At 39.5% G+C, this 24353-nt stretch overlaps 3 protein-coding genes and 1 non-coding gene across 11 annotated transcripts in view; 3 read left to right on the top strand and 1 right to left on the bottom strand.

Moving 5' to 3' along the window:
* The window catches only part of glb1l (galactosidase, beta 1-like), a 21376-nt gene extending 4614 nt beyond the window's left edge, over positions 1 to 16762 (top strand). Inside the window, exons 1-16 of one of the 3 annotated variants that reach the window (XM_046054828.1) lie at positions 9159 to 9387; positions 9740 to 9909; positions 10009 to 10159; positions 10717 to 10777; positions 10850 to 10944; positions 11022 to 11202; positions 11304 to 11362; positions 11452 to 11573; positions 12127 to 12167; positions 12276 to 12394; positions 12483 to 12557; positions 12651 to 12740; positions 12874 to 12987; positions 13205 to 13336; positions 13940 to 14167; positions 14260 to 16762. In XM_046054828.1, the coding sequence (XP_045910784.1) occupies positions 9322 to 9387; positions 9740 to 9909; positions 10009 to 10159; positions 10717 to 10777; positions 10850 to 10944; positions 11022 to 11202; positions 11304 to 11362; positions 11452 to 11573; positions 12127 to 12167; positions 12276 to 12394; positions 12483 to 12557; positions 12651 to 12740; positions 12874 to 12987; positions 13205 to 13336; positions 13940 to 14167; positions 14260 to 14463 (1908 nt within the window). In that variant the 5' untranslated portion in view covers positions 9159 to 9321 and the 3' untranslated portion in view covers positions 14464 to 16762. Of the gene's footprint in view, positions 1 to 9158; positions 9388 to 9739; positions 9910 to 10008; positions 10160 to 10716; positions 10778 to 10849; positions 10945 to 11021; positions 11203 to 11303; positions 11363 to 11451; positions 11574 to 12126; positions 12168 to 12275; positions 12395 to 12482; positions 12558 to 12650; positions 12741 to 12873; positions 12988 to 13183; positions 13337 to 13939; positions 14168 to 14259 lie in introns of those variants that run through there. The other 2 variants (XM_046054827.1, XM_046054829.1) reach the window with 2 other exon arrangements.
* ankzf1 (ankyrin repeat and zinc finger peptidyl tRNA hydrolase 1) lies at positions 14721 to 19719 on the bottom strand. Of its 3 annotated transcripts, none has more exons than XM_046054825.1 (16): positions 19589 to 19719; positions 19100 to 19254; positions 18902 to 19020; positions 18668 to 18770; positions 18346 to 18557; positions 18129 to 18238; positions 17852 to 18005; positions 17043 to 17265; positions 16846 to 16944; positions 16475 to 16672; positions 16249 to 16380; positions 15845 to 16127; positions 15654 to 15765; positions 15399 to 15566; positions 15254 to 15324; positions 14721 to 15153 (listed from the first exon to the last, which is right to left on the bottom strand). In XM_046054825.1, exons 2-16 carry the CDS (start codon positions 19215 to 19217, stop codon positions 15027 to 15029), a joined length of 2229 nt encoding a protein of 742 aa, XP_045910781.1. In that variant the 5' UTR covers positions 19218 to 19254; positions 19589 to 19719; the 3' UTR covers positions 14721 to 15026. The 3 variants fall into 3 exon arrangements, with proteins under 3 accessions (XP_045910781.1, XP_045910780.1, XP_045910782.1); XM_046054824.1 differs by having other exon boundaries at positions 19100 to 19251; positions 19589 to 19678; XM_046054826.1 differs by having other exon boundaries at positions 16475 to 16669; positions 19100 to 19251; positions 19589 to 19678.
* On the top strand, positions 18926 to 24353 carry LOC123974264 (hatching enzyme 1.2). 4 transcript variants are annotated; one of them, XM_046054834.1, is made up of 10 exons: positions 21474 to 22099; positions 22383 to 22481; positions 22570 to 22612; positions 22702 to 22764; positions 22858 to 23013; positions 23143 to 23260; positions 23430 to 23608; positions 23822 to 23903; positions 23990 to 24117; positions 24233 to 24353. In XM_046054834.1, exons 2-10 carry the CDS (start codon positions 22422 to 22424, stop codon positions 24247 to 24249), a joined length of 846 nt encoding a protein of 281 aa, XP_045910790.1. In that variant the 5' UTR covers positions 21474 to 22099; positions 22383 to 22421; the 3' UTR covers positions 24250 to 24353. The 4 variants fall into 4 exon arrangements, with proteins under 4 accessions (XP_045910789.1, XP_045910787.1, XP_045910790.1 ...); XM_046054833.1 differs by lacking the exons at positions 21474 to 22099; positions 24233 to 24353 and adding an exon at positions 18926 to 19045 and having other exon boundaries at positions 23990 to 24137; XM_046054831.1 differs by lacking the exon at positions 24233 to 24353 and having other exon boundaries at positions 21472 to 22099; positions 23990 to 24137.
* On the top strand, positions 21870 to 21942 carry trnak-uuu. Its single transcript has one exon. It is a non-coding gene; the product is annotated as a tRNA-Lys (tRNA).

Genomic DNA, 24353 nt, shown 5'->3' with positions numbered 1-24353 from the left:
GTTGAGTCCTAGTGTATTTAGTTTGGAGCTCAGGTTCTCTCTCTGAGCCTTTGAACCAATAATCAGTGATATCAGTAACTGAGGTATTACTGTAATACAAATAATAAAACAACCATGTCTTATAGTCAAGTCTAGTAAATTGTATCTATAAAGCCAAAACAGAGGGATTTACAATCTGTCCACACCCTCCACTCAGACTCTCAGTTCAGATAAGTCAGATAATTCCACAAGTAAACCTTAAAAATAAAAAGTGAGGAACCTCCAGAGAATCAAAATTACAACATTAGGTAAATAAAGTATAGATATAAAAAATTAGGTAGTAAATATTAGGTGTAACAAGTAAAGAGTGTAAAAGGACAATATGTGAAGTTAAATCTACACATTACAAGCTCAGTCAAGCCATTCATATAAATGGGAGTAACAATGTAATGACTCTTTTTGTTGAATTTCACTAATGCAATTGATGTGGTCATTGCTTATTCATCTTCCAGGATGGGGGCCGCTGTGTCAGGGGAGCAGTGGATTATTGGACACACCCAGAGAATAAAGCAAACAAAGACAGACGGAGTGAGAGATAAAATTGATTGAAGCAAATGTAGTTGAGCTAAGATAGATGGCAAGAGGAGAGGAGAGAATGTGAACATTTAGATAAAAATGGAACATGTAACAATATCATTAAACAACTATTCAATCTTTATTGAATCACTCTCACTGGCAGGATCACATTAATGTGTAAATATGGTCGATGACAAATCCTGGTGCCACATTTATTAGATTGTGTGGCTGATGCTGGAACACCACTGAGCCAACAGGTCTCCAATTGAAAGCATTACTCACAACTATGTCAACAATCTCTGCTGTTTTTATGACAGAGGTTACAAGAAGATGGGACAAAAATATTGTGGAAACGATTCAGAGGATTAAATTAAAGTTTTTTTCGCTTCAATAAAATTTTATTGTTTTCCCAGTTGCATACAAAGGAAAACATTTCCCAGTTATTAATGAAATAAAAAATCTATATCTAATCCAAACAAAACAAACTTTTAATTTGCAAAAGTGTTTTTTGTGGCACCATTTCACCTGAAACTGAGGTGAAAGCTGAGAAAGTGTATTTGTCAGTGTTTTATTTAAATTCTGTATTGCATAATGAATTTTATACAACAAAGTTACAGCCCTGCAATAAATGGACTTAAACAAGCAGGGAAGAGTAAATGCAAATACACATAAAAGCAAATAAGATATATTAAATAACAAAACCAGGAGTCTACAGCCATGCTTGCAGCTCTGTGGGGCTGCACCAATGAACAGCAGTCCTTTGAACTAAATGTCATCGTCAGCAAGCTGACATGCCCACAATGACAATTCCAACATGCTGATGTTAGCAGTATGAAGTTTACCATGTCTTACATTAGCTTGTGAGCATGCTAACATTCACTAATTACCACTTAACACAAAGTACGGTGGAGGCAGATGGAAATGCAATTAGTTTTGCTGTTATTTGGTCATAAACCAAAGTATTGAACACTGACCTGACCTTGAATTTTGGCCTGATTATGGTACCAGAGTCATTACTATTCCACCTGAGCTGAGCATGAATGATAGTACCCTCCAGAATTTGGTGAAATATTTTACTCTGAACTACAAATGTAAACTTGCTAGTGGCGTTAGCAAAAAAGTCAGAAACAAGGTAGTAGACCATAGACCCTGCTGGATTGACAGTCAACATATCACTAGAAAAGGAGAAGAAAGAATGCACGAAAGATGTTTATCACTGTGTTTTAGTATAGTTTAGTGTTTAGTATGTATATTTAGTATAATAAGCCTACCCATTAGCTATGATGGACCACCGTGGGTCCATGAGTCCAGGCAACAGGATTTCACATTTTATATCTCACCACAAACATTTCTCCTCAGACATGCTTACACCCCAAATGCATACCATACCTTCCTTGAGACTGAGGAATGAGGCCCAGCTCACACACTTCCCATGCTCCCCCGCACTGTCAACTTCCTGTTTGTTTATAGAGCTTCATATTTCAATGCTCCCATAGTAAGATTGTATTCTACTCCCTATCTGTTCCTATCTGTGGCTTAATCGCTTTAAGAAACCTGGAAAATTATGCCAAGGATGCAACCAACTGCTAAGTTAAATCAGTTAGAATATGCAAACATGCCAATGGACCTTTGTCATGTTACTGGGATGTTATTGTTTATTGTTTAGCTTCTCAGAACAATTTTCTCTCAGAGTATCAGCATCCGTGAGTCCAGCAGTGACTCACTAGCCATTCAGAGCCTGAGAAACAGACAGGGTACATTCCTCATAGTACCCTGAGCTCAGGACTGATATGGTGACCTGTGGGGAATTCTCCAGCACTGTGTGAATCACAGACAGCTTCACATTTACGGTTCCCCTCAACTGTTCACTAATTACTAATCATTAAGCTTTACCTTATATGTTCAGAGTGGCAAAGACAGTCATTGCTGATTAACAAGTAAAGAAATATCCTTACAGGCCCAAATCACACATGCTTCATCCAGCCTAGTCTGCCGAAGCCTCCCTCCGTTGCTTGTTTGGGTGGGTGATTTGCAGGTTGATCTGTATGTGTATTCAGAACCAGTAAGAAACGGGCTTTCAAAATAATAATAATAATAATTTTTAAAAACTGCATTAACGTGAGATAAAATAATTATCGGTGTTAATGAATTAATGTGTTAACGCCATAATAATGCGTAAAAAAAATTAAAACCTACATGGCCCTGTGTGAAAAAGTGATTGCCCCCTAAACCTAATAACTGGTTGGACCACCCTTAGCAGCAACAACTGCAATAAAGCTTTTGCGATAACTGGCATTGAGTCTTTTACAGCGCTGTGGAGGAATTTTGGCCCACTTATCTTTGCAGAATTGTTGTAATTCAGCCACATTGGAGGGTATTTGAGCCTTAACCGCTTTTTTAAGGTCATGCCACAACATCTTGATCGGATTCAGGTCAGGACTTTGACTAGGCCACTCCAAAGTCTTTTGTTTTTCTTAAGCCATTCAGAGGTGGACTTGCTAGTGTGTTATGGATCCTTGCCTTGCTGCAGTACCGAAGTGGGCTTCAGCTTCAGGTCACGAACAGATGGCCGAACATTATCCTTAAGGATTTTTTGGTAGACAGCAGAATTCATGGTTCCATTTACCACAGCAAGTCTTCCAGGTCCTGAAGCAGCAAAACAACTCGAGACATCACACTACCATCACCATATGATTCCTTTTCTGAAATGCTGTGTTACTTTTACGCCAGATGTAATGGGACACACACCAACCAAAAAGTTCAACTTTTGTCTCGTCAGTCCACAGAGTATTTTCCCAGAAGTCTTGGGGATCGTCAAGATGTTTTCCGGCAGATCAGAGATGATCCTGACCTGAACACTGACCTCAACTGAGGCAAGTGAAGACGGCAGTTCTTTGGATGTTGTGTGTTTTTTGTGACCTCTTGGATGAGTCGTTGCTGCGCTCTCGGGGTAATTTTGGTCGTAGGGCCACTCCTGGGAAGGTTCACCACTGTTCCATGTTTTCGCCATTTGTGGATAATGGCTCTCACTGTGGTTCGCTGGAGTCCCAAAGCTTTAGAAATGGTTTTATTACCTTTTCCAGACTGATAAATCTCAATTACTCTGTTTCTCATTTGTTCCTGTATTTCTTTGGATCGCAGCATGATGTCTAGCTTTTGAGGATCTTTTGGTCTACTTCACTTTGTCTGGCAGGTCCTATTTAAGTGATTTCTTGATTGAGAATAGGTGTGGCTAGAGAAATTGAACTCAGCTTTCCAAAGATGTGATAAGCCACAGTTGATTTATGTTTTAACAGGGGAGCAATAATTTTTTCACACAGGGCTATGTAGGTTTGGATTTTTTTCCCCTTAATAATAAAAACCTTCATTTGAAAACTTAATTTTGTGTTTACTAGTGTTATCTTTGTCTAACATTTCAATTAAAAAATATAAGAAATCAGGAAGGGGGCAAACACTTTTTCACACCATTGTAAATAGTTTAGCTATTTGAGGTGAAGCTAAAATTAACTAGTTTATATACTGTTGGGTAGTTTAATCTATAACAATTCAACATATTTTATACTGATCATATGTCTTGTACTTCTTTGTACATCTTGATCTTCATGGAAACCAGTAACTATATCTGTCAAACAAAAATGTAGTAGAGGGTGGAGGTATCAAGTGGCTTAAAATGTGAATACTCAAGTAAAGTGGAAGTAGAAGTATTTCAAATAGACCTATAGACCCTACAGATTACCACCCCCTTTGGCCACATGTCACTTTGTTTTTGAGCAAGACACTGAACTCCAATTGCACCCAATGGCCAGATGAGCACCTCGCATGGCATTTTTCCACCATGTGTGAGTGTGTATGTGTACGATGGAATGAGAGACACACTGTAAAGTGGTTTGGTATAAAAGCAATTGCAGTCCATATACTATTTTTCATTGGCTGAGTAGTACTCCTCATGACGAGTAAACATTTCTTTTTTTAAAGTAAAGAAGTGTAAATTGGTGGCATGCCCTTTTAACATCAGCTGTTCCAAATTAACTGAACTGTAGGAGTAGGTGGGAGTATGTGGGGGTGTGGGGTATCTAAATACACCTGCTTCTGATAGCATATTTTGGGGTAGGCAAAGGGGACGGTACAATCTAATTACAGACTCAAGGGAGATGACTTCATTCAGGTGACGCCCGACCCTAGGGTGAGGGTCTCCCATCACTTTAGGGACTGGTCTCTCCAATTACTGTAGGCAGGTCTGGTCTGTACCTTTACGTAGTAATTAAAAGATTACAGTGATTTGCAAGTCAAATAAAGAGTTTTAGAAACCATACGTAGTGTACTAAATGCAACCTGATTTCATCTGACAGTGTATGTGACTGCAGTAATGAGAGTTTAGTTGTCTCTCTGGTGTTTATATTAGTCTCAGTCACTTCCGTTTGACTTCCTCTCTTGCTATACTATCTCAATAAGTGGTGTTGTCCTTAGAGCATTAGTCACTGGGTTTCTTTGAACATCCATTTTCCACAAGCTTTGGGCCTTCAAAGATGGGGAACTTACAAGCTCTCCTCAGGCACTATCACGCTTATAACCAAATTACAAGCCCATGTATGTCGTTCCTCCTCTCATTCCCAGGTGATTAACTGAGTCTGACAGTGGGCTAATGAGCCACGGAGCCCGAGCATTTGTTCTATCTACAGTTGAAATCAGTTGCCATTAGCAATTGTGAGCACCCCCGTTCAATCTTCCTAAAAAGAGACTGATGAATAAAGAGGCAGAGCAGGAAATGAGATTACTGTATAGACAATCATTACCGCTGAGGGGGTGGGACTGAAAAAAAAAGAGTAAAAGCATCTGTAAAAGTGTATGTGTACATGACTATGTGAGCACAAAGACAGGCAGATGCAGGCATTATTAACCCAAATTACCGAGATTAACTGCTTTGTGTCTACATGACAGACAGAAACAAACTGTTGTTCCCATTACACACTACAATATCAGCCACTTTACTTCCACTTAAGAGCTTTCTGTGACCATAATGATGTGCAGATCCACAGCAAATTGCGTCCTGGAAGCAACTTATTATTTCTTTGAGTGTGTCAGCAGCACACCAGTAGGGGGGACCGGGTATGGTTGTAACACTTTTTGCTTCAGCAACTATAACTCGCTGAATTTTTTTGCTTGAGTTCTCACACTTTTATACAAAGTACCCATATTTGTTCATTACAAATGGCACCAGTTCAGTCCTCTACAAGAATATCACAGACCTCGTGAGTTGATGTCAAATGCATCGTGTTCCCTTGTTATAGCCTACCCCAATATGTGGGTAGGTTGTAACACATGCTGGGGTAAGTTGCAACAATCAGACAAAAGATGCAAAAATAGATGCCACATTATATGATATGCTTCAAAAACAGGTAGTGATATAAAAGAACAATGTTTCTGTCTCACTGTAACAGACTATGTCTGATGACTTGCGCGCAGGTATGTGTATGTAAATTTATCTAGCTTATAGAATGAACTTACTTAACAGTATACTTAATAAATACTACAACAATGTACTTAATTAAATAACTTTGTACATCTTTAGGTCTTACAAAAAAGAGGTGTGTGTCTGTGTGTGTCAATGTGTGTATATTCTTAATCAGAGTCACAGTCAGTGCTTGAAGTGGGCCAGTACTCACCGTTACTCAGTACAAGCACTTCTGTATTTTACCTTTTTCGACCAATTTTATTGAGGGGGCCAGGCTGGGGCCAATTGTTTTTTCAGAGGGGCACATTCAATACAGGACAAAAGAGACAAAGGCAATGTTCTAGCTTTCAAAATGTATTGTTTAGTATATAATGTAATGTTTTAGTATGTTTCAGTAACTTACAGTTATTTGTTTCAGTAACAGGATCTTTTCAGTAGCTTAGTTACAGTTTTATTAAATTACATTATACAAAAAAACATTCCTGTTAACTTTAGCTCAAGTTACAGTACATTCTTTGATGCAACACTTCTTTGTAAGGCTTAATGAATAGTCTAAGTAACCCCTGTTGTTAGTCTTGACGTGAAGTATACACAAAATAAAATACTTGATAGTTGGCAATCATCTGTGCATTATGGAGGGGGATAGATATTTTGGCAGACTGCATGTCCAGCCTGGTAGGACTAGTAGGCTTTTGTTATCACTTTTTGTGAATAAAAAGTGCTGTTTAAATGCAATGCATTGTTAAATTGTTATGATAATAATTTACCCTTTAAAGAGAGGGACTGAGAACAATTTCCAGCAATATCCAAAGGCTATCCACTCAATGGAAACGTGGATTACAAGGACAAAATATTGTATTGTATGAATATATATTGTAAAATAGATGTAACGTGTAATGTACAGTGATGTTGATTTTACAGTATCAATGGCGTAAATATTTGTAGGAGCAGCTTGTTTGAAAAATGTGACAGTCTGGCTAGATCTAGCTTCCAAACAGTAACATAGATGAATAAGTGATCAACTACGTTTTGTTTAGACATTCTCAATTCAATGCAATGAATAATACAAAGTTTAATAACACGTAACATTAGCCTAGTCGATAAAACAATATGAAAATGACAGATGAAACAGTCCACATGTTATATTTTTCATTTACTTTCATGAAGTCGACACCGGACAGTTGTGGTGTAACGTCCTAAAGGATCCGACTAGTTGAGACACATTTGTTCTGCCTTTCACATCAGCACTATATCATCGCAAGGAAGATATATTACTATGATTATTGTAGACTTTTTGTTCAGAGGGGGGCTATAGGGGGGTCCAAGGTCTGTGTTACAGGTTCACTGGCCCCTGTTGGCTACCCCCAAACCGCCACAGGGCATACCGGGACTTTTTCTTGCGCACCGAAACTTCTCACAAGCTGCCCTCTGCCATCTCCACCTGAGGAGACAGAGTATGGAAAAGATCGAGTGCCGATACACGTGCCAACATGTGAACAACATGTGAATGGGGAATTCTAGTCACAGTGCTGACAAATGAATGCTGGTAACCCTGGAGTGGAGGCTTGGTGGACCCAGACTGCAAAGATCACCCTGTAAAATATGAAAAACAAGAAAGTCCCTAGTTGTATGTATAGCACTTTTTAAAGAAGTGTTACAACACACCCCACCCCTGTCACCCAATGTTTAAGTAACTGTATTAGCATAGTGGTTTGAAATTACAAAGGAAGCCTAAGCCTAAGAAACTACAATTCAATCTAATATTAATCAAACAATTTTATCTGCAATAGTATAGATACCAAACAAAATATAGGCTTGGTCAAAATAACTCCTATTCTATCCCTAAATGGTGGAATTGGTGTTCTCACAACTCTCCCTATGTTACAACCATACCCGGTCTCCCCTACTCAAATCACCACCTCAGGTCTATTTTGCTGGATGAAATGCAGTTAAACAGGCTCAAAACAGGCCTTCATGACTACTTAAATGAAGAATAAAAGAAGTGAAATTATTACTTCCAGATACAAATGCTGTTTTAAAACCGTTTGAGTACTTAAGGATCAGTGCTAATGGATTCTGAGTATTTGGAAGTAAATCATACTTGTTTTTAACTTCCCAACTTTAAAATATAAAGGAATCTTTTTGTTGTTGTTTTTTAATGATTTCTTGTTATATAAAGATTAACATTTGCTAGGACCATGACTTTCTCATGAAACTGTGAAAATCTTCATCTCAGACAGGCACATCGCCTCTCTTTGGTTCTCATTAAGGTATTGAAGCGCCATCTAGTGCTCTTTGTAAGAATGTGACATTATTACACACATACTACACATTCAATTGTTATTAGACTAACTGCAAACGAATTTAATATTATCACACATCCAACATTACCTCATGTCTGTCGCAGGGTCCTGGTATTAACATTCCCTTGAATAAACATGTTTTTAGTTTAATGATTAAAGGTTGACATTAAACCATCTTTCAAACAACATGAAAAGACAGACGGACATAGAGCCGGGTCCTGCAGCTGTAATAAAGGAAACAATTCCTGAACTGGCTGCTTTGTTATCTTGCCATGTCAAACACAATGGGAATTGTCCTCAGCCTACAGAATGCATAGTAGGACAGCATGTTATGACAGCATTATATCATATGGTGGCTCTCTGTTGTTTTTCCTTAGCCTACACAGTTACATACTTCTATTTTATTTTCTCATTATTGCCCTATAACCTTCCTTGGATAACTATGACCAAAACGACTGAGAACCTTTACATACATCATTATTTATGATGGATCGTTCTAGATGTTGACATTTAGCCTACTTATTTACTTATTTTTTCTTGTGGTCAAGCTGTAAATACTTTTTAAAGCTTTTTAGAATTTCTCCAGCATATACATTCTTAATTCCCTTAATAATTAAAAATTTCCAGGCTTGTTATAACTGATCACGTTTACCGGTCATGGGGAAAACAAGAAACAACACAGGACTGGATGTTTAATGAAAATTGTGTCTTCGAAGGGGTTCAGGGCAGTCCACATACAGTAAGGAGGAGGTTAGGGTGACAGGACGAGGTAAGGGTGAAATTGACAGAGTTTAGGACCCTGCGGATGAATGAGAATCACGTGGCAGCGCTTTGGACCGCGGTGTGAACTATGGGTCTGACATGCCTGGCAGGTCGTCGACGGTAATGTTGTTTCCCCAGCTGATCGGAAGGGAGAGCATAGCTGTGGTAACAGATATGAAATCTTAATAGCATAATACAAATTAGTGATGAAGTCGTTGTAGGTCCAGTCCTCGCAGGAAGGCAGCGGGCATGGCTGCTGGTGTCTTACTCTTTGTTGCAGTGAACCTTGCTTGTTTGGCTGTCATTGGAAACTTGGTAAGAAAGAATCTAAAAGTTTACTACTCTAATATTAGAAAAGTCACCTGACCACTCATAAGGCTGCAGTTCCTGGAACGTTTTCTTCCAGTTACAGTAGGAACTATTCTACATTTTATCTTGGTTTTATATTTTGGAAATCCTTTTAAAATTCAAGGCTAACAGATGTAAAAATCAAATAAGTAAATTTAAACAATTCCCCCTGCCGACTTATGTTATCATTGTCCAAGCAGGTGATAAATACCATACTGTATGTAACAGATATTACAGAGTCACTCAAGAATGATAATATACAAAGCAGTCTTAAAATACACGTTGTCTCTCAGAGCAGTTCTCTTGCGATCTCTTGCAGGTCTCCGGAGAGAGATCATTCTCTATAGACTACAAAAACAACTGTTTCCGCAAAAATGGGAAGCCTTTTCAGTACATCTCAGGCAGTATTCACTACTCCAGAATCCCACGGTACTACTGGAAGGACCGGCTTGTAAAGATGTACATGACTGGACTCAATGCTATCCAAGTGTGAGTTCAACATATCACATTATTAAGGACTAAATACGTTGTGATTATGTTCTTTCTCGACCTTAATGGGTTGACTACATTTACTCTTCCTCCACACAGATATGTGCCCTGGAACTTCCATGAAACAGTAGAGGGGGTTCACAACTTCACAGGCGACCGAGATCTGGAGCATTTTTTGGATCTGGCTAATCAGACAGGTCTTCTGGTCATCCTGCGTCCGGGACCGTACATCTGTGCAGAATGGGAAATGGTGAGAATTTGAACTTAAAGAAGAAGAAGAAAATGAACTGATAAACACAATAAGGTAGACATTTATCAAGAAAGTATACAGTATCTGAAACATCATCCAGCTGTTTACCCATCGAATTTTTATAAGTGGAGATTTACAATCAAAGTAAGCTGTTTTTGAACTGTATGCTTGATGCTTTTTATCACCTAAATATTCTTAATGTACTTTATTGAAAATGTCTCAGTTGTAAAATATATGCATTACTCTTCTTGCATGTGCACTTAAAATGAATGCTGTAGATCGGGCATCTATGTTACAATGATGTTTGTGGGATTTATATTTAACAGGTAGTTCATTTACTTTAAATACTAAATTCAGTCGTTGTCCATACCACTTACTGACAAAGAGACTGCAGCTGATGATATGATAACCTGGATTGGCTGTTAGTCACCAAGAAATCAAAAGCATGATCTCCAACTGCTTCCTGCTTGCTGTCTTTCAGTGATGATGTGTACTCAAATGTGCCACTTTCAGTATATCTATTGCTTGTTGAAGAACAAGTTGTTATTTCTTCCCAGGGCGGCTTACCTGCGTGGCTACTTCAGAAACCAAACATGCTACTTCGCTCAGCGGACACAGGTATAACATGCGCCTACTGTATGTGTCTGTTTTTGTTTTGTTTTTTATATTATTTGTTTTCTCCTGCTCCAGATTATGTCCAGGCAGTCAGCAACTGGTTTGCCGTTCTTCTCCCCAAAATTAAGCCATGGCTGTATATCAACGGGGGCAACATCATTACTGTCCAGGTAGAGCATTAAATGAGGAATTAAGATGTTTATTAGTAGTGTTTTAATATTTACTCATTCATCCTCTTTAACTGCAGGTAGAGAATGAATATGGAAGTTACTACGCTTGTGACTACAACTACATGCGTCACCTGCGGACTTTGTTGCGCTTCTTTCTGGGTGAAAACATTGTCCTGTTCACCACTGACGGAAACACAGACAAGGAAATGGCATGCGGGACTCTGGAGGGATTATATGCCACAATAGACTTTGGCACAGGTTGGTACTATATGAAAGTAATTAACAAGAAAGCATCATCCTACTTTCTAAATGTATTCATAGGGAAAGCTGACATATCCACTATTTATCCCCTTACACAGACACCAACATAACAGAAGCCTTCAAAAGGCAAAGAAGGTTTGAACCTCGAGGGCCCCTGGTTAGTTACATGTTCATTCTTAACATGCAGTAATTATTGACTCATCAAACCAAGCGCGTGGTGGAAACATGTTTTAAATGATCTTACAGGTGAATTCAGAATTCTACACTGGCTGGTTGGACCACTGGCAAGATCAGCATGCTGTAGTTGATGCTCAGAAGGTCAGCAGAGTGCTAGGAGAAATGCTAACCATGGGGGCCAACGTCAACATGTATGTCTCCCCAAACACTGATTACATCATCACAAATGTGGCTGGCATTGTCTATCTATATTTTTTATCAACAAATCCATGCAATGACCAAAACCCAACAATGCGTTTGTCTTTTGGACTTCCCTAGCCTGTCTGTGGCTCTTAGGCCCAAGACCATTCATTCCTTAAGTGCAAAAGTGCATTTGTTTGGGACTAATACACATTTGCTGCTTTAGTGAATATTTAAGGTAGCATGTCAAATACACTAGTATGTGTATTCATTGCAATGGATGCAACAGTATGGCTCATTGATGTGTTTTTAAAAGTCTATGGAACAGGGGAATAAGACATATCAGCTTTGACTATATACAGTACTTGTTTGTAGGATCAAATTCTTGCTGGTTTTGGTCTTTTTGTGGGATTTGCCGACAATAAGACAAATATGGAATATGGTTGCCTTTTCTTTGGGATGCATCAATCACCAGACTGCTCCCAAGAGGTCAAAAGCACTTGTCTGTGTAACAAACACAAGCTGTCCCTCTAAGTAATACAGTCTGTCCCTCTCTCTTCCCAGGTACATGTTTGAGGGAGGCACTAACTTTGGCTACTGGAATGGTAAAATCATTGTTTTTTTTATAATCAGTGTATCAGTTTTGGATCATCTCAGGTGTTCACACGATTTAGATGGCGATAAAAGGTTTGTGTCTTTGTAACTCCCCGAAGGTGCTGATCATGACACAAGGTTCCGCTCCGTAGTGACTAGTTATGATTATGATGCCCCGCTGTCTGAGGCAGGAGACCCCACAGAGAAGCTGTTTGCCATCAGAGATGTCATTAAGCAGGTACCACAGATTGGACTGCCACCCACGATGTTGATGTCCTTATTATACAGATGTCTTAGATATGATTATGGCATCTGTTTCTCTACAGTTTAGAAATATTCCCTCGGGCCCCATGCCACCTGCAACTCCCAAGTTTGCCTATGGCTTTGTGACCATGAAAAAGGTATTATAATTTCCGGTTTTAAAGCGCAAAAAGTGTCTGACAACGAGCCAGAGGTTGCTGTGATTGATCCTAACAATGGACGCGCTTTTCCAGGTTGGCAACATCAGTGGTTTGTTGAACACCCTCTCACCCGTTGGGCCAGTGAAATCCCAGTATCCTCTGACGTTTGAAGAGATGAAACAGGTATGGTGTCTGTCTGAAGGCAACAACAGGGGGCAGTGAGGGAGGGGACTAGTGCTGTAGTGACAGTAAACCTCTTGAAACATGTAGAACTTCTAGACTGTTGTCTGCAACCTGTCATGTCTATTGTGTTCAGTTCTATGGATACATGCTTTATCGGACCACGCTGCCCAGGGACCTCTCAGGGCCCACGCCACTTATCTCTCCACTGAATGGGGTTCATGACCGTGCATATGTGTCCGTCAATGGGGTAAGCCTTTACAATGAACTTTTGTTGTCAAGCTAATCATATTTTCAGGTCAGGTATAGGGAAAACAGCACAGGTAAAGACAAAGCACGCTTGTTTATAATATGTCAGCTTGTGAAACTTCTTGCTCAGTCAGTGATTTATTTTTTATTTTATTATTATTATTTTTTTATTATTTATTTTCATACTCGTGACCAAGAGTATGCATCTATGTGGACAGGTTTTCCAGGGCCTGTTGGAGAGAGACACTATGCTGGTGATGAACGTCACTGGACAGCAGGGGGAAATTGTGGACATCCTCGTTGAGAACATGGGCAGGGTGAATTTTGGCAGCAAGATTAGTGACAGCAAGGCAAGAACAAAAAATAAGGCCAATCTCACACAATCACCTCTTTACCACGCATATTTTGTTGACATTATCTTTACTTCCCCACAGCTTCACAATGCTGTATGTGTAAAAATAATAACTACCAAATCAACCTTTGACCTTATTAAAAGCATCTAGAAAAGTATTGATGTTATAATCCTCCACTTTGCCCTAAACTAGGCTTGCACATTTGAGAAATATCACAAAATCAATATGATATGAGGTATACACAAACAAAATATTCCTTTCATTTGCTAAACAAATAAGTGAAACTAAATGTTATTCCTGCCCGAACTCTTGTTAGACCTCTGTCATGGATCCAATAGGCAAACCCATATTCTCTATTTATTTACATATTTGAAATATTTTGGTGCGTTTAAAGGGGGCCTTGGGTCTCAAGGACACCAAACACAATGTAGAGACTAATGCAGCTGTAGTACCAGGGACAGTTCCTGTTACCACAAAGGCTAAAACTTTAAAATGATGATGAAAAATGAAGACCATTCCTTCTTATTTCATAATTACTTTGAGTAAAACTTATGTAAACAAAGTACAAGTGTTAGCTGGTAAACAGTATGTGTTCTGTAGGGTCTGCTGAGCAATCTGATCCTGGGTAAAGATGTACTGACTGACTGGAAGATCTACCCTTTGGATATTGATGGAGCCATCGCTGGTGGATGGCCTCATTCAAACAGTAAAAAGTCCTCCCCCTCTCCTCAGAAAGAACCTTTAGTTGGGCCAGTCTTCTACATGGGGACCTTAGAGCCCAACGGTCTCGCTTGGGACACCTTTCTCAAGCTCAATGAATGGACAAAGGTATATTTTGGTGCCAATACATTTAATTCCTGCATGCCAGGGCTAAAATAATTATAGCCTTTTTGATGTTTTCATTGTCTTGTTTATACCAGGGTCAAGTTTGGATTAATGGCATGAATCTGGGACGATACTGGCCAGCCAAGGGCCCTCAACAGACTCTTTACATCCCAGGACCCTTGCTCAGCACGACCCTGCCCAACAACATCACGGTGCTGGAACTGGAAGGGGCCCCACCACACCTTCGGGTTCTCTTCATGGACCGGCCTCAGCTCAATGCCACTGCTGACAAGTCTTAACAGAGCGCACAGAGCTTTAGCATATTTTACAACATTCGGTTGTAGGAATACTACATCCCAATATCAGTTTAAATCACTCTGTACATGAGGAACAATCTACATCATTTCTGTGTCATTATTCTTAGTCACTTCAGATTTCAGTTTCTTTGTAGCCAATTCTTTAAACCTTTTGACACAGCAGCTTCAGTCAAACAGTGCTCCAAAAATGATTTTGTCTTAACAGTAGAACATTCACTAAAAAGAAATTATACAAATTATACACAAGTTGTATTAGTTTTTTTATTGCGTTTGCTTTTTTACCTTTTCCGTAACTGCAGATACTGTGAATAAATGATACATTTATTAAACATTATTATTAAAATGTTTTAATACTGTATATGCATCCAGTTGTCTAAGATAATCTGCTATATTAAAATTATATTTAAAATGTATGTTGAAAATGAAACTAGCACATTGGCAAAAGACAACCATATTAGACTTCCATCTACCCATCTAGGCCGCATAAATTGACTTTTAGTTCTTATGAGGTAGCTTCCTTTCAAGTGACATTTTCCACATGTGCATTAGGTCTTGTCTGGAAGAGTAGTGGCTTTTCGATGTGCTTGGACACAGCGAGGGGTGCAGAATGAATACTCCAGGTACTGAAATGGGATCTTCCCAAGCAGAGACTCTCCACACAGCCAGCACCTCCTATTGTCAAACATGAACCCCCACACATTTGAGTAACAAACCATTTACATTATCGCATTATGACGACGCTCAATGAGAGGAAGGCTCTTGGGGGACTTACTTGAGATTAGAGAGGCTGATTCCTGTTGCAGCTACTTGCTCCGCTAATCTCCTCTCTGCTGCCAGAGCTCTCTATAGTCAAAAAGGAAGCTGTTAAAATTTTCAGTGTTTGAAAAAATAACTTGAATATCAGAGAGTAATCTCACCTTTTCACGATCATTCAGAGATGCGAACCTCTTCTTTTCCTCTGCCTCCAGCTCTTGTTTTCTCTTTTCCTCCCTCTGCTCTTTTTCACGCTGTCTTCTCAATGCCTTTTGTGTCTTTTTCTTTTCCGTCTGTTTGGATTCAATCTCTGCTGTTAGTGGCCCGGGGACCTTGAGTTGCGAAAGAGGGAAAAATATAAGTGCTTGATTGTACTGGGATGCATAAGTTGCACTTAAGATGCACAAGTTAGACTATACCTGCGCCTTGCTGTAGTCATATTTGTCAGGATTCTCACCCATGTATTTACGAAAGACATTCCTTGTGTCTTTGTCAGGGGCGATAATATACGGAGTCTGCTTTCTGTTATCCCTGTAAAGGAATATTGCAGAAATAATGTTCAAGTCTGGGCATTCAACTGCTGCATACAACTTGACTCCATTTTTCATACCTGCAGGCTGGGTCTGCTCCTGCATCCAGGAGCAGCCTGACCACTGCCTTTTGTGCAGCTGCTGAGGCAACATGCAGCAAAGTGAACCCTGATGAGTCTATGGGCTTATTAAGGAGAGTTAGAGGACTTAAGACATCAGTAGGGTTGCTCTCCGACCGCTCACGACTCTCTGCTGTTTCTCCAGGTAGCTGGAGGAGTCTGCATAGAGCGTCCACATCCCCAACCTTACAGGCTGTAAACAGGGCGTCCCTCTGGCCATACTCCCATGATTCATCAACAATTTCTATGGACAGAGAAAGCTAAATAATAAGTATCTTGAACTTTATATATTAAATAGGTGACAAGTTGCAAGATTGAGAAACATCTGCAATATAAATGTACAGCAGTAAGAGGCCCTCACTCACCTTCCAGTTGTTTTTTACTCTGTGCTTTCCTCTTCCTCTTGTTCTTTGATTGCGTCTCTTGAGGGGCGTCTCCTGCTACTGTAGCCTCTGGCACCTCCTCTTCCTGATTGTCTGCTTCTGTGTTACTCAATTCTGTCACACAAGGATATGAAATTTCATGAACCTTGCAGAACTTTGGTGTGATAAATGAGCATTCACTGAGTTTCTGTAATGTAGCTATAGCCACCTATGTGATGACACAGTGGACGGGGCCTATTTTCATTTTGCATTTTGGTTTCCTCATTTCTCCTCCTCCTCCTCCTTCTGTGCATGGAGGGAAATATTTCAGACTCCCTGAGGTCCAGAGTTCCTATTGTCATCTCCACCATCTCCAGCTGAATCTCCCCACCTTCTTCTTTGTCTGAGCTATCGTGGTTTTCTTCTGCTGCCAAAAAAGGAAGTGTACTGTAATACCAAATTTTACAGTAAATAACTTTGTGTTGAAACAGCAATAATTAAATTAAACAAAAAGCAAGCTTAATTTTGTCATGATATGTTGTTATCCACAGTTCAATAGAGTGTTAACCCAGAGGGTACATGTTAATCTCTTAAACATACCTTTCTCTTGATCTGTATTTATTTGTGCTGTGGTTTTGGCAGTTTTTTTCCAGGTCTTCTTTAATGGACTGAAGACTGCAGACATGTCTGTGTCTTTCCCTGCATTAAGATATGTTTCACCCAGTATTGATTATACCCTGGCTGTACGAAATTGAGCAGAGAACATGTAATTATTCCAAGGATATAATTCAGCTCACCATAAACATGGATGGTGGAAAGCACCTCATGTACCTTCTGTACCTCTCGAAAGGTTGCCCTGCGTGTGGCAAAAGGAAGTGTATGGAACCTGGGATCTTTTTTGTCAAGCAGAGGTGCACGGCCACCAAAGAAGATAGTTTTGTTGTATCTAGAGGCTCGTACAAATATTGCAGAGGCCTGCTTCAAGTGTTCAGCCCAGCTTGCAAGAAGATCCTGAATGTCCTGCAAGAGGTTACACAAGAGGTTGCATAAAAAAAAAAACAGCAACTCAGAAGAATGGTCTACAGCGAATGAACATTTCGCATGATTGAACTGTCCACCTTTTAGAATTGGATTAATAGAAAAAACTTAAACATGTAATTAAATCTTATCAATAAAAAAACAAGGAGTATGTGTTTTACAAGAAAATCGCTTGAGTCCATTTTTGGGAGTTGTATTCTGACAACAAGCAAATGCTCATTTAAAATTGCCTTTTGGAATAAGCAACCCTTACACAGAGACCAACTGTTTTTGTGAATAAGCAGCCCCTAGGCTCTGCGGATGAAGTGGCAATCTCTAACAAAAGTAAAAAAAAATGAGCCACCCTTAGAGGAGGCTGGGTAGCCTAACAGAAACTTTTACTGGTATCAGAGAAAAATGAAATGGAATTCAGCAGAAAGCATCATCAGGGTCACATGGATCATCATTAGCCATGCAACAGAATATCAGCCTTCAGGAGTAGCTTAATTTGTTTGTCCTCTGGAAAGAAAACATCATGGCTATCATTGTAAAGGAAATGACAGTGCTGTTAAATGCACCAGAAGCTTGCCTTGACTAGTGCTGCCTCATTGTATCGCCTCAGAGCAGCTCCTGCAGACTTGGGCATGTGACTGCGGTTCTGAGAGTCTCGGAGTCCTTGAGCAGTGCCTCGCTTCGCTCGCACTGTGTATCGGTGGAAGGTCTTGTGCTGAATGACCTCTTTTCTGGAAAATGTTGTGCAGATGCTTACACACTACTGACCTGGCTGACGTTTTGCACTTACAATCCTAGCCATAATGTGTAATCTAAGCTGCTGAAAACAAACATGCAAAAAACTGTCCACTTACCCTTGGAAGACAGCACCAGCAAAGTGGCCTCCACCTGTCATGAGAATGACCCACACAGTCTTCTTACTTATGCACTTCAGGGAGGATACGGTGTCTTGCTCATCATCTGACTGAGATATTACAGGAACAGAAAAATTAAATTAGTAATTTAAAAAAACATATTTCAAAAGGTCTGATCACAACCAAATCCTTCAGTATTGTACCTGCTTATCCTCACCTTTCCCTGCAGAATGCTGCGGTAGACCGATAGATACTGTCCTGTTGAGTTCTGGAAAACAACCTTGGTTGACAGCCGGCCGATAATTGAACTGGTTTGATCTGAGCTCTCGTTATCTGTGCCGGTGACATTGCTGCTTGTCCCCCCGCCGTCACTATCCGAGTCTTCCTCCTCTGAATCAGACTCTGAGCCTGAGATGCTTGACATGTCTCCTGCAAACCAATAACTGAAAATCAATCAACTGTTACAAAGACTTCAAGAGCCCATCGCTGGTTTCCTGTTAAAGTCCTCGACAGATGTGTAGGACCTCTGATTTCCTCACCAGCTCCGGTCTTCCTCTCAAACTCCTCAGCTGTGACTGGTGGCATCCCTGAAATCTTTTGTCTTAGATTGAACCGATGCCAGTCGAGCTTGTAGTGCTCCATCTGAAATTTATAGACAAAATCATGTTTTACTCAAAAAACGACCCACGCTCATTTTCAGGTGTCAACACATCAATAGAATTGTTGTTTTTTTAAATTAACAGAGCAGCGTTTTAAATAAGTTGTGTGGTCACCTGTTCCTCACGAGTATTAAAGGGGCATCTGCAGGCTGAGCAGACCATCTTCTCTGACACCTCTCTAACCAGGCTGGACTCCTGCTGTCTGTCATCCTCTGGGGATTTATCATTCAACTCTATGTGTAAAGCAATACAAGAAGGGTATGTTTCAAAGGGTCTTTATCACAGAAACTACAGCTAACTCTTCATACATACCGTCCGAGGCTTGGTGAGGGGTTCCAGCCTGCTTCGGCTTCACTTCTCTCAGTCCAATCAAAGCCTCATCATTTGGGCACAAATCAAAGACGGAGCGGTGGCCGGCACAAGTCGTCATTGTAATGGTTGGGCTTTTGGTTTTACTTCATGACCTGCTAAGATGTCAGAAACAGATAAACCTACTGTTCGTTTTGTTTTGAGTTATCCGAAATGATATGTTTCGTTCAAACATATTCACAGTAATTAACAACACTGCTGTCATGAGCTGGCTACAACGCACAAACTATTATTTGTCCTATTTTCTAAAAGTTAACGTTATATTAGCTGATGTAACCATAAATGTGCTCTTTGAACGACACGTGTAATAGTGACTAGTGGTATCATTATCTTCTTTAAAAGGGGGTGCTATATACCTTTTCTAATAGCTAAGAATATTGCAGTTATTTTAAATCACAGTGTACTAACTGAAAATTAGCAACAAAAACTTACCATAAAAGGATGTCTCATGATAAAGTTGCGCTAACGTTGCTACTTTGTGTTTCTTCCTGAAATGTCTACGGATGCCCGAGAGCGTCAAAAAAGAAAAGCCTAATTAGAAGACGTTCACGAACAAAACGTTGCAAACTAGCCCACGTTTCCTACAGCGTTTAATGTACATTAACCTCGCGTTTAACGAGTTTTACTGGCTCTTTTTGTGATTACACTTACATGTACTGACAGGTTTGATTCATGTCTGGTATGGAGCTTCAAACTGTCACTTACACTATCTAAAATAATGTATATGTGTAACTTCAATCAGACGTAACAAGTTAAATATATATATTTTTTATACCTTCCCATTTGCCTTTTATAATAAAGTTTATTTAAATAATATATATATGGTTTAAACAGTAACTCATATTCTTTCATATTCCTGCTCCTTTCATCTGTTGACCCAAAGAAATTAGCTAAAATGTACTTTAAGCTGCAAAGGGGGGGCAATCCTCACTGAAATCGACATTTGCTGCCTTTTTCCATTTCCAGCTTTGATTTAATTTAGTGGTAAATAATATAGAAAATATAGTTTAATGCATTGTTGTTGACAGCCATTGTAACAGCGGAGTACCACCACTCACATTTTATCTTTTAACTAACCTAATAATAATATGTAAATTGTGTGTAATCACAGTATTTGAGTAAATGTACTTAGTACCTTACATCCCAAATCAGAGCATATTTAGAGAGATATCATGCTGGGCTATTATAGTAAATACAAGTAATTCTGGGACAAGTTCAAATCAAACATTTTATTAGGTGCAACAAAATATAAACACTATAAATTATACATCTCAAATGCAATTAAAAATAAAAACAATGGTGCCTGTAATGTACAAAACAAACTTTCAATTTTTGATTCACTTTCTTTGATGTCTCTTTGATTTGCTGGTCGGTGCATGGATCAAAGCTTGTGCTGTTGGCAAAGAAGGATAGCAAAGTACAAATCTACTGTTTTTCAAATACAAGTTTACCAGTATGTAGATACCTCCCACACTCCCCTTACCAGCCATATTACGAGCCTTGGCTTCTGCCAGACACTGTTTCACCTGCAGAAGTTCTGCAGCGAGGCTTCTCGCCTTGTTTGTGATGTGCTCACTCCTCTCCTGCAAATCTTTGCTTTTATTTCTGAAAGATAACAAATATACAGTGAAGTTTGGTTTATGCAATTATAATAATAATATTTCTCTGTCTTTCTCTGTGTGCACATAGCACAGCACATTACCTGTCCACAGAGGCTTGATTATTCAGTTGTTCAGAAAGGTGCCTTTCCTCCTGCAGCAGATGACCCAGTTGTTGCAACACATCCACAACTTCACTTTTTCCCATCATCAAATCCACTCTCCTCTCAAGTTCTCGGTTACTGCATGTGAGAACAGGACTCATAAGGCGAATCTATGCAGAATAAAGTCAACACTGCATGATATGATAGGATGGATGATTATGATTGGAACTCATCTTGACCTTTGACTTGTTGAATCTGAACATTTATGTTTAAGCAGAGTTTTGAGCATTCCTCCAAGAGTGTGTAGGCAAATAAATTATTAAACAAATTAACTTATAACAGCAAATACAAGAAGAAAACTCACAGTAAACACCACAGTCGTTAGTATGAACTTCAATTGTTGAACTGTAATTCACACATAAAAGACGGAGTAACAAAAAGGCACCATGGATAACCACTAAGTGACGAAACCAATAACGTCACATGCAAAATACAGGGCCATAATGACGGTACCATTGAATTATCTCTTTCTCAGCACGTAGTCTTTTCTGCTGGACCTCCTCCAGTTTACGAGTGTTTTCTTGGATGGCATGCTGCAGACCATTGATTTCCTCCTGCAAGTTAACGAGAGGGGGCATTAAACTTAACTTTAACGCTATTCACACTCCTGCACTCATGTCCAACATTGTTATTTTCGTTGATAAGTTTCGCGTTAACGTTACTTCTAGCTGTAACGTTAACGTAAATAAGTTAACCACCGATATCAACCCTTGCACATTTAGCTAACGTTAGCTAGCTTAAGTAACAGTTATCGTTGCAAGTTAACATCAACCTACCGTAGAGTTGTCGTGTTGTGTTACAAATGTTTGGCCGTAAAATGCGCTCATGATATCTTGTTTTACTTAAATTATATGACAGGATTTGTTGAGCTGTCGTGGTGGAGGTTGAACTCGTGTACGAATGACATGCTGTCGTCGCTTTATAAGGACAACTTCCGGAGATTATGTCAGAGCCCGGATAGCTCAGTCGGTAGAGCATCAGACTTTTAATCTGAGGGTCCAGGGTTCAAGTCCCTGTTCGGGCGGTAATGTTTTTTGTCTTTTCGCAACACATTGAGGGTGAGAATGTGGTATTAACGCATGGGCCTTGCAAGAGTTACATATCATGTGAAATTAGCATAGAAACATAGCGTGTTAACTGTTGGTGAGCTTAGCTTCAGTTAAAAGAAAACAGCACTCCTGGTAAGACAAATGTGACACCTAAAGCCTAAAATTGCCCCAGACCTGTGCCAAACATTAAACCATTTAATTTAAAGCTAGTCATTGCAGTGGAGCTGTTATTACATACAGTGTAGACCTCACATTATCCTACTGTTGGGGCTGTTGTTTATGAAAGAATCAAACTAATTTGGGCATTAAACTCACTCACAAACATATAACTAACACTGTAATTTACCTGAGATGATCATGGGTATTACCTGAGGACAGTGATTGGGAACACCTATAAAGCTAGCTGTTTGTGTAGGTAAAATGGCAACAGTGAAGACATATCTGACTGGCAGAGATGGAGCAGATTATCCTCTTGTGCGCGGTTTCGACCTGTCTCTCAGCCGTACAGGCACAGGTAAATGGGATTGGAGTGGGACTGCAATTTTAACAAGTTCAACAACAGACTGCAATATAATTGCAAACTTTATCTGTCTTTTCTGCAGAAATTTTTGTTCAGCCCAAATTGGGGCCCCATTGGCTATGAAGGTAAATACAATTTGGATTTGATTTAAATATTGATGTGAGAGTGAAAGCAGTAAAAACACACATACTGACTAAAAACTCTTCTTTTTAAGAACGTGAAGAGCATGGTGGTACGACAGCAATGGATGAAATCATTAAAACTAATGAGTTCCAAGGTAAGATACACACAATGTAATTTTTCTGTTTACACAACATACTGTGACAAACCTCCTGTTTTTTTATTTTATTTCCCCTTATTTCTATCTCAGCTTCCCGAATCATAGACGGCACTACCAGTCTCAGGGAAGGAGACATTGCTGTTTCGTCTGGAAGACGCTCTAAAGTCTGCTTCGCTCGTAGCTGCCTCTGGTCTAAGTCAGTGGATGGACACGTCTATATTGCATATACACTCTCGCCTGAGTACTGTACGTTATTTTATATTTTAAATAAATGCATTACATTACAGCCTGATACTTTTAGCAATTCACTAACTTTATATTTGATGATTTTGAAATTGTCTTTCCCCTGTCCACTCTCTCTAAACAAATGAACAGCTGAAATGGAGACGAAGATGATAAAGAAAGGGATGGAAAACATAGAGAAAGGTACCTGTGTGCGGTTTGTTCCTCGGACTCACCAGCGAGACTACATCGATATCCAGCCAAAGTCTGGGTGAGAGCCTTTGCTTGGAAAGTTAATGTGGTAGTCTTTGTTTTAAAAATGTTTCTCTTTTGGCAAAATAGTTTTCTGTCTAGAAATTTCAAATGGATTCCTTCAATTATTTCCTTCTCTATGGACTCTGTGAAGTTCTAATGAGATGTGTGTGTGTGTGTTAATCCAGGTGTTGGTCCTACCTTGGTGCGCGTGGTGGAAGACAGACCGTGTCTCTGCAGAGCCCTGACTGCCTCCGGACTGGAGTGATTTCCCATGAATTCATGCATGCCCTGGGCTTTGTGCATGAGCAGTCCCGCTTTGACCGGGACAAATATGTCACTATCATGTGGCCAAACATTTGGAGGGGTAATTGCAAAGGGGCAGGAAAGGGGGGTAGCATGGGAGAATGAGATCTCCACAAACAGTAAATTACAGGACATGTAATTTATATATAAAATTATAATTGGCTGCATTCCAATACCAATTTTCAGAACAAATCAGGAAAATGCTTTACTTGATATCCAACAACAATCTAAATGAATGCTCACAAATAGAAAATATTTTTCCAATTTCCAACAGATCGGTTGAGGAACTTTGAGAAATTCAAGACTGACAACCTGGACCTGCCATACGACTATGGCTCAATCATGCACTTTGGCATGTAAGTGATAATTTCATGTAGATCACTCAAGATATAATAATGTGGTTTGTGTATTATACTGTAACATAAAATATGTATATGTTAAGGTATGCCTACTCTCAGGATGGTGAGCCAACCATCATTCCTAAGATAGGTAACAGCAAGGACATAAAGCTGGGCCAGGGATCGAGTCTCAGCCACATTGACCAGCTGAAAATCAACAGACTTTATAAATGTAAGTATAACATCCAGTAAATATTTCAGAGCTAACAACCATATTGTGTGATATAAATGGGAAAGAATACTCGGCATATTACTGTCAAATATTTCCTTTCTGTCTCTCCCTGCAGGTGGCAAGGATGATTAGTAAACAAACAGAATTGAGGTGAACCCGGAATGTACTGAAAGCTCATATAATAATCTGATGTTAAATCATGGATACAGTTACAATAAAGATTAATTCAAGCTTTC

This window comes from Micropterus dolomieu, linkage group LG07, assembly GCF_021292245.1.
Source record: "Micropterus dolomieu isolate WLL.071019.BEF.003 ecotype Adirondacks linkage group LG07, ASM2129224v1, whole genome shotgun sequence".
NCBI classification, from domain to species: domain Eukaryota; kingdom Metazoa; phylum Chordata; class Actinopteri; order Centrarchiformes; family Centrarchidae; genus Micropterus; species Micropterus dolomieu.
Note: the sequence above shows the minus strand (reverse complement) of the source record. Positions and strands in the feature narration are given on the sequence as shown.

Coding starts and splice junctions, on each gene's coding strand:
- ankzf1 (XM_046054825.1), bottom strand. CDS start 19,217: ATGACGACTTGTGCCGGCCACCGCTCCGTCTTTGATTTGTGCCCAAAT. Junction 18,239..18,345: donor GCAGCATTCTGCAGGGAAAG/GTGAGGATAAGC, acceptor GTAATATCTCAG/TCAGATGATGAGCAAGACAC. Junction 16,673..16,845: donor AAATACAGATCAAGAGAAAG/GTATGTTTAAGA, acceptor CTTTTTTGGCAG/CAGAAGAAAACCACGATAGC.
- LOC123974264 (XM_046054833.1), top strand. CDS start 22,422: ATGGAGCAGATTATCCTCTTGTGCGCGGTTTCGACCTGTCTCTCAGCC. Junction 23,014..23,142: donor TACACTCTCGCCTGAGTACT/GTACGTTATTTT, acceptor ACAAATGAACAG/CTGAAATGGAGACGAAGATG. Junction 23,609..23,821: donor GTGGCCAAACATTTGGAGGG/GTAATTGCAAAG, acceptor AATTTCCAACAG/ATCGGTTGAGGAACTTTGAG.